Below are 13,597 nucleotides of genomic sequence, written 5' to 3' on the forward strand. Positions count from 1 at the left end.
ACAGATGACAAATGTGTGTTTATTATAAAATAAAAATAAAGAGAAACAGTTCTTTTTCACAAAGAGCTCACAATTCTGAAGATGAACTAAATCTAAGCCTATAATATTGTTTCGTTACTCCCTACTCTACAAATGTAGTGAGCCTTAAGCAGTACTTTAGCATCTTCCCTTCAGCAGATCTTGAGCGCTTTACCAAAGTAGCTGCCTATGTTATTTAGGGGCAGGAAACCATTCTCAGAAAGTCATTTTCAGGTCAGTAGCTCAATCTGAACATGCCTAACTCACCAACGAGGCTAAAGTTGCTTTCCAGAAGCTCTCTGTGGGTGTTGAACCAGGCCTGAGCCAGACGATTGTTTTTATTCTTTCCAATAATATAATTCATGATGTAGGCAAGCAGACCTGTTACCATCAAAATCTCCATATAATAACTTTCCCAGCTATTTTGAAGGTGGGCAGGGACCTAGCAAAAACAGTTATTATAGTAAATAATAAGAAAACTCCAGAAGACATAACTCATAAGTAATAATGGCTGTTTTACTGAAGCAATTAAAATTATTTTCAGTGAAGGTCATAAAATGTTAAGAAAATATAATCATTCTGATGTTCTATATTAATCCTGCTTGAGAAACCTCAAGAAAACATAATATAATGACAAAAAAAGAGTTGGAAAATGTATTTGACACACTAGACTAGAAGCCATTTTTTATCTACATCTTATATATCTTTCCCCTCTGCTGTGTCCTGGTAATAGGGTACAGAAATGGAGTAGGATGGAAAAGGAATCTCCAGCACTTTTGACTATTATCTCAACACCAGTGATGTATGTGTAAGTAACTATAACTTGAAGCCAGCAGTAACAAAATATCACACTGTGGGTCTGTCTGGCATACAGTGCTTTGTATGCTTACATCAACAATTGTTATAGGGTCTTTGCTTTTGCTGGAAGACATATCTGGTTTTTCTTCAAAGCCTTCAAACTCTTCATCATCATATGGTTCATTTTCAGTATCCCCCTCCTAAGAAAAGGAAAAACATTATTTGAGATGATATTTCTAGAGAAAAAATAGATACATAAAACAGCAAGCAGAGAACAAAAATACGAAATGTTTTCTTTAAAGGTATAGTAGTAATCTCCCATGGTTTTTATCAAGAATTTAAGTTGATCAGATCTTCTCCCCTAAACAAATCATACACCTTTCTTTTCCTATGATTTTTAATGAAAGTGTAGGGAGGAAGAAATCTTCATTTCATTACAAGATGGACTTTTAAGATGAAACATTGCCATAGTAACAAACTATATTTCATGAGGGAGAAGGGCTCCACCTACTTATCAAGAAAAGAAAGCTCTAGGCAATAAAGGTCTCTAGGAAAAGGGTATTGTTTATGTGCTTAGTAAATTATCTCTCATTTCCAGACATTATTGATCTGATTGCAGCAGGAGATCTTAGAACAGAGGCTCACCTGGGGATCTGCATCTTCAAAATCCTCTGGGTTGTCATCTGGCCCTTCCAGCTCCACGGTGGCTTCCTCTTCATCTTCCTCAGTGGTGATAACTCGCTGAGGGGGCTCTGTGACAACATCTTCCATTACATCCTCAAATTCAGCAAAGTCATTATCATCATACTCTACCACGTCATCTCCATCCTCAAAATCATCAAACTTGGCTTCCAAGAAATCCCCCAGCATCAAAAGACACACACAGAGTAAGCAGATAATTCTCATCGTGACTGTGAAACAAATGAAAAAAAAAACAAAAACAAAAACCCAATGTACCATAAATTTACTTGCTTCCAGAATTAATGACTTTATAAATACTTCAGTTTTTTAAAAAGGCCATAAGATTTCACCGATATTTCCTATAAAGCAATTTGATTAAATGTGGTATAGTAGAAAGAGGACTAAACCAAAAACTAAATAACCAATGGCCTTACCTTGGCTCTTATATAACTAGCTACATGACCTTGGAAAAGTCATTTCACTTCTAGGGGCCTTGGCTTTCTAATACGCAAAATGTGAGGACAGAACTCTAATTGGAGGATCCATTTTCCTATGCCATTCTATTAACAAGTATTTAGTGAATGCCCAGTTTATTGCCAGCACTATGAATAAACTCCTTTGTTCAGCACATAAGGGCTTTTGAAAGCTGGTCCTATCTTACCTTTCTCTGCACACCACTCACCCACAAGACCTTCTATGGTACAGTCATAGATCAAAGGTAATTTTCATTGTAAGTTTTCAAAGACACCAAACATAAGAGGAATGTTAATGGACAAAAGAAGGGAGACCTATTCAAAATGTATTACAACAATGGACATAAAAAATGACTTGTAGCCAGTGACAAATTAAATTTTATGAAGATTAATAAAATTAATAAAAACAGGAGGTAAGATTTAAGACAAACCTTAAACAGTAGTTCACCTACATTATATTATCAGCTAACCACTCCTGTGACCAATTTCACAGTGCTTAAGTGAGGTAATCCTGAGTCAGATTTTTGAGTCTGGATTATCATTGAACACTTAATTTATGCACATAATTTGTAATCTACACCACCAAACAGAATGCATTAATATTTTGTTCTGAAATTTCACCTATGTGAAACAAATCAAACTTGCCTTGTGACCCTGAAGCGCCCTCTCCAATACTAAGTAGCAGTTGAGTAGCGGATCTCAATTGATGAGAATTTTTTATATTGACGAAATCACAGATCAGAATTCTTTCCTCCCAAAAAATTCCAATAGGGTTTGAGAATTTCTATTGGCTGATAAATTCTTCTCTCTCTTGGACCAAATAAAACTCAGTTTTACTTATTCAAAATTTGAACAAATCTTAAAATGATTTTCTAATGTTAAAATAGATTCGCTTTCAAAATTTAGTTAACTGTAAGCAATTTGTAACAAGATATCTGCAATGGTTACTTCAACTTCTATACTTCGTTCAATGTTGATAGAAGTGATCTAATCTGTTCAATAATCTCAGAAGGAATCTGTGAACCTTAACCACAAAACATTTTTCTAGTTGTGATCCAAAGTGTCTCAGTGGGTACGGGCATAGGCCTTTCTTTCAAGTTCTTTTCTTTGGCTTCAAGTCAGTATAAGATTCAGCACTGAGGCTAGTGACAGTGATTCTCATCTGCTGAACGGTCAAGTCAGTACTATGGCAGCTCCGAACGGAGCTAGGCTTGACTGATGGATTCCTTGAAGAGAACGGATAGCTTTGAGTCGGGAGGAACAGCAGCAGGCACTACCATCTGCGCCTTGCTGATGGAGGGACCGTACCTTCCCTTCAGAGCTACATTTAGTTTTCAAAAGACTGTGTGGAATGCAGGCAGCATCAGAAGCTATTTAGTAGCTGCCTTATGTCAATGGTCTCCAGCGTCAAAGACAATCCACTGAGTTGAAGGAATAAATATTATAACTTCTCTTTCTAATTTTATTTAAAAAACGTAAGAAAGCAGTCAAACTCTGCAAATGTTTAATACACAGATCAGCACTAGCACTATCATATGTTTATTACATGTTTATTACATGAGGTATGTGAGATAATGAGGACAGTGTGGGAGTTTCACAATTCAGAGCGACTGGTGGTGCCCAAGCATGCTTGTTCACTTTTAGCATATTGCAATATGCTGCAGCTTATATGTGCCTAATTAAGTGTACTTAAGATATTTTATTAAAAAGATTCCTGCAAAGAAACCACAGACTGAAGGCAATACTAAAGATTTTAGCGTAAGCAAATGGCAGAACCAACATTTCTACTATGACAAGGCTTTTAGTCAGTCTTATGAGGGATAACATTAACGACCTAATTAGGGCTGACGAAAAGTCAGCTAAAAAAGACTCAGAGTTAACAAGATTACTGGAAATACAGACTTATTCCTTTTTTAAAATTTTTTATTTTTGGTTAGGCAATGGGGTTAAGTGACTTGCCCAGGATCACACAGCTAGTAAGTGTCAAGTGTCTGAGGCTGGATTTGTTGAAATACAGATTTAAATCCTGTGATGAGGAACAATTTTACTGCTAATCTTGTTAGGACCAAAGTCCGTAGGCCCGTTTGTAAAGCTAAAAATTCATTATAGGCCTAAGAAGACTAGAAGGTCCCTACCACAAAGTCCCTTATTTTTCCCTTTAAAAGCAATGAAATCATTCTCAAGACTTAATTAGTTCAGAGAACTTAGGATCAAATAACTGACAAAGCTTCCCAATAACAAGGGATAAAGACTCAGCAAACAAGTAGATGGTGATTCTCAGGCTTAATGGACTTCCCACTGCCATAAAGTCAATGCATCTTTATTTTATTTTTAAAAAAATTTTAACAGTATTTTTTTCCAATTACATGTAAAGATAATTTTTAACATTCATTTTTTAAAATAAAATTTTGAGTTCCAAATTCCCCCTGCTCCTTCCCTAAGACAGTAAGCAAATCTGATATAGGTTACATATGAATGCACCTTTATTACTGGATCATCATTGTGACAAATGCGGAGGCAAGGGAAGAGGCACCTAACTGAACTAATATTACAACTTTGCTGAATATGCTTTCATGTTACTGTTGAGTAAACTTCCCTTTGTTAAATGTTATATGGTCTATGAGTCTCATTTGATTCTAGGCCTGAGCTAGAACCACTGGACTGGCTTAAGTAAGGCCTGGCCCAGAACATTTGGCATAGCTGATGGTTTGATTAGGAATAATCTTGTAGCTAAGCTAGTGGACAAAGTACAGTGGAAAATGTGAAGGGAGATGAGCTCCAGGTGATTAAGTGGCTTTGGGTAGGAGCAAGGCATCCAATGTCAACCATACTTTTGGATAAATAATGTGAGTTCTCTCAATGAGACAGGGAGGAGATTCTGACTGACTTGGAGAGAATTTATGTCTTTGGGTATTTAAAGAGGTTGACAGAATAAAGGTACCACAGGGGAAGCATTCCCTGGCTGTTGCTGATGGCCCTAGAAAAGCTAGATTTAACAACATAAGGAGAACAAAGTAAACTGTACAGTACATTCAGCAACTGGAGAAAGATGTGAATATATGCCTTCAGTCTTTAAGGACCATGTGACAAGGGCAGATGGGTAACTCGCGGTCTTAATAGTATGGAGCAATACTGATGTGTACCAGGACTTAACAACCCCAGAGAGCAGTATTCCCTTTAATTCAGAGGTATAACTAAAAAAAAAAAGTGTTTAATTATAAGGGGAAAAATGGGAGTGGCAGTAAGGATGAGAACTGGGAACCTGCCCCAGTAATAAGAGAGCTAAAACTCACTCTTACTATATACTATTGGAGTGACTTCCACCAGGGAAGACTTTCTCTAACCAAGGGAGTTAGTGCAAGAACAGTTTAGACAATGATGAGGACAATGGTCTGTGAGGATGTAGTTCAATAGAGTCAATTCCCATGGCTCCTCTTGGCTTCAGAGTTCCACTGGCTTGGGGATCTCAAAAAACAAACCAAAAAAAAACTTACTAAGTGTCTTACAGGAAAATCAGTCAGGTCCTGGATGGGAATTGTTCTTTGTCCATTTTTAGATGGCTAAGATAGGAAGTTGTGCAAACTCAGCCTGAAAAATATGAGTTCTTTTTGCAGTCAGTTCCTTAATGAGGTAAAGGGACTGGCTCTATACCTCCCCCCTATCAGTTAATATAAGTCTTTCCAGTTTCTCTGAAACTGTCCCCTTTGTTGTTTGTTATTCATTGCACCATATTATTGCATTACATTCAGATACCATAATTTGTTCATCCATTCCCCAATTAATGGGCATCCCTTTTATTTTCTAGTTCTTTATTGCCACAAAAAGCACTGCTATAAATACTTTTGTAAACACAGGGCCTTTTACACTTTCTTTGATCTCTCTGGGGTATAGGCCTAGTAATGGAGTAAAATGATTTTTAAATTATGTCTCCTTGCTTTGTTTTCCTGGTCACCTACTGACACCACAAATCTTACATTTTTTTAATCTTTTGATTAATATTTCTGCTGCTCATGGAGTAATTTATTTCTATCTGGTCTATTCTAGTTTTTAGGGAGTCTACTTCTTGGGCAAGGTTTATCACTTTCTCCTCTAAGCCAGGGCTTCTTAAACTTTTTCTATTCATGACCCCTTCAGCCCTTCTTAAGTTACTTATTCTTTGTCTAATTCTTTCCTCAAAAGCTTTTATTTCATTTCTAACTCCTAATTTCTTCTATGTATTCATGCAATCCAGCTAAGTGGTACAGCAGATAAAGTACTGGATCTAGAGTCAGAAACACCTGAGTTCAAATCTGGCTTAGACACTTATTAGCTGTGTGACCCTGGGTAACTCATTTTTTGTTTGCCTCAGTCTCCTCACTTGCAAAATGGGGATAACAATACCTACTGCCCAGGATTGTCATAAAAATAAAATGTGATAATATTTGTAAAGCATTTTGTAAATCTGGAAGTCCTATATAAATAGTAGTTATTGTTAGTATATTGTTACTTTGAATCTCTGCTTGCAGTTGTTATAGTTACTTGCTCCTTTTTGGGGAAGCTTTCTAGCTTTGAAATAATTTTTTATACAAGTCGGTGTTTTGATTTGCTCATCTTTCCAGTTTTACTCTTTGAAATGGGGCTTTGTATCAGGGCCAAGTTTTGCCTCCTAATGTACATTTTGGCCCTATTTGGTCTCATCCTGGGTCTTTTGGGTTCCTGCACTGATCTCTACCTTCAGGAATTAGGCGCCCCCCTCCCCCCCTCAATGTTAGAGGTTCAAAGTACTGGATGTTCAGGGTTTTTCTAGCACCTCAAGACTAAGGATTAGGAACCTTAAATCTCCTGGGCCTCTATAAGCACTCTTGTTATCATACTGGTTGCTGCCTGCTGCTGCTCCCTGTGGCTTCCAAGGTCCCTACTCCAGGGCTTTCCAACAATGATGGGGCTTTCTTGGGTGTCTTTTCTCGCTGCCTCTAGAGACAGACATGGCAGGCTACATGTGTCCCTGGCTTGTCTCAGGTTGCTGGAAGGCTACCCTGAACTAGTAGTTGCTTTACTGGAGAGGTCTGCTTTCTTATTGCCGGTCCCGATTTGTTATGCAATTGGCATGCATTGCTTAATAAATGGATGCTCTTGGAAGCTTGAATCTTTATTTCCTCAGTTACTTCAGATTTCATCACACCTACTCACAATAAGCATCATCTTTACCTCCAGTCTCTAGACTCTTCTCTACTCTTAGTTTACTTTCCTCATTCCAGTTTCATTTACTTCTAGACTTTATCCTGAATTACATGATATTCTACCCTAATGTTTTATGAGCTACCTTAAAATCCTTCCTCTCCTCCACTCTATTCATTATTTCTGTCCCTTGACACCTTATTCCTTTGTAACTTTTAATATTTCCTCCACTCTTTCTCTTGATAACTGTTGCTAAATACTATTATAATTACAAAAATCAAGCTAATTTATTTGCTGCAAATTTGTGGTACATCACAGTTAGATCCCTTGCCAACTGGCTTCTGCTTCTAATACTACTGAAACTGCTCTTTGAGACATCACCAGTGACTTCATATTTGCCAAATCCAATGTACTTTTCAGTCCTTGGCCACAGTGACTTCCCTTTAGTTCTGACACTGTTAAATCACCTCTTCCTACTGGACAATCTCTCTTTCCTTGGCTTTAGAGACACCACACTTTTCTGGTTACCTCTGTACTTCACTCTTCTTCACACTGTCTCTTTTGCTTCCTTATTCTCTTTCTAACTTAATGCACAAGTTTCTTAAGTGACTCTTCTGGATCCGGTTCTATTTTCTCTGTACCTTCTCTCTTAGAAATCTCATTCAATACCCTTTGCTTCAGTTACCACCTCTGTGAAGGTGACTCCTGAATCTGTCCTGACCTCCCTTCTAGCACTGGAGTCAGAGACCTGGGTTCAAATTCTAGTTCTGCTACTAGACTACTTACCTGTGCAAACTTGGGTAAACCAATATTCTCTCTGGACCAGTTTCTGCATTTCTAAAAGAATGGGTTGGATTAGATGACCTCTAAGGTCCCTTCCAGTTCTAAATTTATGATCCTGTTATTCTGTGAGTCTGAGCTCTAGATTCCACATCGATAAATGTCTACAGGACATCTCCAAACCTAGATATTACACCATGAATCTAACAAGACAAATTTTCCCATGATATTCTTGTTGATAAGAGTTCACTTGGACAGACAGTAGTTAGAAGGATTTGTAATCCTTCTAACCAGACCCTTGGAGTAAGTGTGTTGGTGTCAACTTGTGGGAAGTCTTTAGTGGAATGCCTTAAGAATCTGTCCTTGGCCTTGTCACATGCATTTTTATCAATGCCTTAGATAAAGCATAACTGGTATGTTTATTAAGCATGCAGTTGATACAAAGGGATATCAAGCCTGCTGGATTAGAGGGTCAGGATCTTGAAAAGATCATGCTCTTGAAAGGTTAGAACACTGGGATAAATCCAATTAAATTACAATTTATTACATTCTAAGTGTCTTCCACTTGTATTAAAAATCAATTTCGTAAATACAAAATGAGGGAGGCATGACTTGATAAATAGTTTTAAAAAATCTAGGGTTTCTAGTATGTTATGCGCTAAACTAATCTAGTGTATAAAAGGCAGTTTAAAAATACAATTTAACCTTGGGTTGCAGTAAGAGAGGAATAGTATACATAACAGAGTTGATAGTTTCACTATATTCTGCTCTCATCAGATCATATTTGGAGTATTGTGTTCAATTCTGGATTTAAGTTTTATTTTATTTATTTTAGTAAGTTGTTGTTTTGCTAGATAACATTCAAAGAAAGTGATCAAAATGGTGAAAGGCCTTGAGAGCATGCCAAATGAGAAGTAGAGACATTTAGCCTTAAGACTCAGAAGGTACATAATAGGTGTCTTCAAATACCTAACGGGCTGTCATATGGAATAGAATTGTATTTGTTCACTCTGACTGCAAAGGGCAAAATTATAAGCATTGGATGGAAAATGGAGAGAAATTTCAGTTCAACAGAAACAAAAACATACAAAACGTGGAATGGGTTGTTTTGGGAAGTAGTGTATGCCTTCTCATTAAAGATTTTCAAGTAAAGGCTTGATGACTATTTGTTAAGGACACTGTAGAAGACATTTTTGAACTAGATGGTTTCTAAGACCCATTCCAACTCTAAGTTTCTTTGATTCAATATCTAAAAAGATAATAAATTCATTATTGTATTCCTTAAACGTACTCTTCCTTATTTCATTATTTCAAGCATTCACTATTTCTATCTGTGGTAAACCATTTGCTTGTTCATTTCTGTTCTTAGCCTTGCTGTTATCTTCAGATATGAGAGATGAGGGAAAGAGAAAAATCAATGAGTCTTGTAGATGCTACCTCAGCAACAAGTTTGATATCTGTCATCATTGTTCTCCCTTAGTAAGGCTCTTATTACTACTCACCTAGAAAAACAGGGCTTCTTAAAGTTTTTCCACTCATGACCCCTACTGGCCCCTATCAGTAAAATCAGCACTGCATATAGGGTCGCAACCCACAGTTTAAGAAGCACTGACCCAGACTATTATAACTGCTTCCTTTTAGGTCTTTTTACCTCCATTTTCTTTCTCTTTCAAACCATCCTCTATTTCTGTTCCCTCCCCTACCCTGGCAAATATTTTTGGCCAATAACTAGACAAGTCACTCTTCAATTCAAGTTTTCAGTGGCTTCTTAGCACCCAAAGTTTTAATTTCTGCCTGGGATTCAAGTCTGGCTCCCACAATTGTGGTACTACACTGTCTTTCCAAACTTGATCAATATTACTCTCTTTCATGAACTCTATGCTCTGGCCAAAACGGACCATTCTCTGCTCCCAAAATTTGTACTATACTCTTATATTGTTTCATATGTCTGGAATCTCCCTCCTTCCCATCATCTACTGAATTCCTACCTTTCTTAAAGATGAAACTCAAATGACACCTCCTCCATGAAGCCTTCTATGATATCCCTTGTAGAAAACAACCTTTGCCCTAAGTACACTTTATTTTGTAACTCTCTAACATACATTAAATATTGTATATTACAGCTATCTATATTAATGTTTTATTTACCAAGCTCCCCCCCTTCCTAAGATCTATGAGGACAGAGTCTGTGTCTTATGAAAACTTTGTATCTCCCTAGGAATAGCAAAGTGCTTAGCAGACAGTAGGTGCTTAATAAATGTTTCTTTGTATTGTTTTTCCAAAATTTCCAAGGTTTTCCAAAGCTCAAAATCTCAGATTCATCTTTGATTTTTTCCCCTCTCCTTAACCATTCACATAAAGTCAATAAGTTCTGTCATTTATGTTTTTGAAATGTTTCTTGCATTGGTCCCTTCTATTCCAATCCAACATTTATGATGCACTGAATTTCATTCCAATAGTACACATACAGTATATGAGGTTTAGAGAGTAATAACTAGACACCACATAAGCATAGGTCTCTTGTCTCTTAAACAACTCACTCAACACCACACCATGCTACTGTTTACCAAACTCAAGGTAAATTATGGCTAGTAAGATTTGACTAGCAGCATATTAAACTAATACCAGTAGACAAGAAACTAGCAAACTACCTGGAAGTTTATCTGTGGCACTAAGCTAGATTTTAAGTTTCTCCAGTGCAAATACCAATTCTTCAACTTCTTTTCTATCACATAGTAGGCATCCAATTGGTGCTTTAGAAAGTGATCACTAAAAGTGAAATGTGATATCCTTCATATAAGATTATTCATAATTAGTAGGATAGTTAATTTTTTCCCATCTTCTTGTTTTATGGCCAACTATTTATATCTATAAGACAGCAGTTGGGTTATGGACACAATGGAATATTTCATCTTCTACATTAATTAACTAGTCTGTCTAAATTTAAGTCTATGATCTTAATAACAACATTTACATAATGCTTTACGGTTTGCAAAGTGTTTTACATCCAATATCTGCTAATACTGAATTCACTCTGCATTCCTTTATAAATCTGAGCTGATGAAAGTATATAATCTTTTTAATGTAATAAAGGGGCACGGAAAGATAAGATTAAAAATGAGTGGGTCAAACAGATTACAGAAACAAACAAACAACAACAAAAAAAGAAATGTTAGCTTCATCAATAAAAGAAGAAAAAGAAATTGAAGGAATTAGAATAGGTAGCAAGGAAACAAAACTATCACTCTTTGCAGATGATATGATGGTATACTTAGAGAATCCTAAGAATCAACTAAAAAAACTACTTGAAATTATTAACAATTTTAGTAAAGTTAAAGGATATAAAATAAACTCACATAAATCATCAGCATTTCTATATGTTACCAACAAAGCTCAGCAGCAAGAGATAAAGAGAAATTCCATTTAAAATAACTGTAGACAATACAAAATATTTCAGAGTCTACTTGCCAAGATAAACCCAGGAACTTTATCAACACATTTACAAAACACTTCTCACACAAATAAAGTCAGATGTAAACAATTGGAAAAATATCAATTTTTCATGGGTAGACCGAGCTAATATAATAAAAATTACAATTCTATCTAAATTAATTTACTTATTCAATGGGAGACCAATCAAACAACCAAAAAGTTACTTTACAGAGCTAGAAAAAATAACAGAATTCATATGGAAGAACAAAAGGTCAATAATATCAAGGGAATTAATGAAAAAAAAAATTGCAAAGGAAAGTGGCCTGGCCATACCAGATCTAAAACCATATTACAAAGCAGCAATCATTAAAACTATTTGGTACTGGCTAAGAAACAAAGTGGTAGATCACTGAATAGACTGGGTACACAAGACACAATAGTAAATTACTATAGTAATCTACTGTTTGATAAACCCAAAGATTCCAGCTTCTGGAACAAGAACTCAGTACTTGACAAAAACTGCTGGGAAAACTGGAAAATAGTATGGCAGAAACTAGGCATAGACCAACATCTCACATCACATACTAAGATAAAGTCAAAATGGGTAGGTGATTTAGATACAAAGGGTGAATACCATAAGCAAATTAGAAGAGCAAGGAATAGTTTACCTGTCAGATGTATGGAGAAGGGAAGAATTTATGACCGAACAAGGAAGAGAGAGCATTATGAAATGGAAAATGAATAATTTTGATATTACATTAAAAAGGTTTTGTACAAACAAAACCAACGCAATCAAGATTAGAAGGAAAGCAGAAAAATGGGAAACAATTTTTACCGCAAGTATTTCTGATAAAGGCCTCATTTCTCAAATATATAGACAACTGAGTCAAATTTTAAGAAAACAAATCATTCCCCAATTGAGAAATGGTCAAAGCATACGAACAGGTAGTTTTCAGATGAAGAAATTAAAGCTATCTACAGTCTTATGAAAAATGTTCTAAACACTATTGATTAGAAAAATGCAAATTAAAACAACTCTGAGGCACTACCTCATACCTATCAGATTGGCTAATATGACAGAAAAGGAAAATGATAAATGCTGAAGATGTGGGAAAACCGGGGCACTAATGCATTGTTGGTGCAGTAGTGAACTGATCCAACCATTCTGGATAGCAATTTGGAACTATCCCCAAAGGGCTAGAAAACTGTGCATACCCTTTGATCTAGCAATACCACTATTCTGGATAGCAATTTGGAACTATGCCCAAAGGGCTGGAAAACTGTTCATACCCTTTGATCTAGCAATACCACTACTAGGTCAAAGATAACATAAAAAAGGTAAAAGGGCCCAAATGTACAACAATATTTATAGCAGCTCTTTGTGTGGTAGCAAAGAACTGGAAATTGAGGGGATGTCCACCAATTAGGGAATGGCTGAACAAGTTGTGGTATATGAATGTAATGGAATACTGCTGCTCCAAAAAAAATGATCACAGCAGGCAGATTTCAGAAAAACCTGGACTTACATGAACTGATGCTGAGTGAAGTGAGTAGAACTAGGAGAACACTCTACAAAGTAACAGCAACATTGCTCTTCTTAGCAATACAATGATCCAACACAATTCCAAAAGACTCATGATGGAAAATGCTATCCACATCCAAAGAAAGAACCATGGAGTCTGACTGCAGATCAAAGCATACTATTTTCATTTTTTTTTTTATGTGTGTGGCTTTTCCCTTTTGTCCTGTTTCTTCTTTCACAACATGACTGATGTGGAAATAGGTTTACATGATTACACATTTGTATAACCTACATCAGATTGCTTGCTGTCTTGGGGAGGGGGGAGAGGAGGGAGGGAGAAAAAATTTGGACCTCAAAATTTTATAAAAAATGAATGCTGAGAACTATCTTTATATGTAATTGGAAAAAAATAAAACACTATTTTTTTTTAAAAAAAGACAACTATGGCTCTGACACATAAATACGGAGAGATAAGTCAAGAGAATGAAAATGACAGACCACTATTTCTAATGAAGTCATATAAAAATACTTAATAAAATATTAGCAAAAAGGCTACAGTAACAATTACAAGAATTAAGTACACCATCAACAGGATGGATTTATACTAGGAATGCAGGGTTGTTTCAGTATTAGCAAAATTATAAACATAATAAAGCACACTAATGAAAACAAAAATAACATGATTATATCAACATATGTAGAAAAAGCTTTTTACAAAATACAATGGCTTTTTGTT

At 36.0% G+C, this 13,597-nt stretch overlaps 1 protein-coding gene across 3 annotated transcripts in view; it reads right to left on the minus strand.

Annotated features, from left to right (window-relative positions):
* The window catches only part of CCDC47 (coiled-coil domain containing 47), a 39,628-nt gene that overhangs the window by 14,971 nt on the left and 11,060 nt on the right, over window positions 1-13,597 (minus strand). For all 3 annotated transcript variants that reach the window (XM_027873182.1, XM_027873183.1, XM_027873181.1), the window contains exons 2-4: window positions 1,462-1,727; window positions 909-1,016; window positions 286-460 (exon numbers count right to left, since the gene is read on the minus strand). In XM_027873182.1, the coding sequence (XP_027728983.1) occupies window positions 286-460; window positions 909-1,016; window positions 1,462-1,722 (544 nt within the window). In that variant the 5' untranslated portion in view covers window positions 1,723-1,727. The remainder of the gene's footprint in view (window positions 1-285; window positions 461-908; window positions 1,017-1,461; window positions 1,728-13,597) is intronic.

The sequence above is a fragment of the Vombatus ursinus genome, unplaced genomic scaffold (genome assembly GCF_900497805.2).
Source record: "Vombatus ursinus unplaced genomic scaffold, bare-nosed wombat genome assembly UNPS02014801.1, whole genome shotgun sequence".
NCBI lineage: Eukaryota > Metazoa > Chordata > Mammalia > Diprotodontia > Vombatidae > Vombatus > Vombatus ursinus.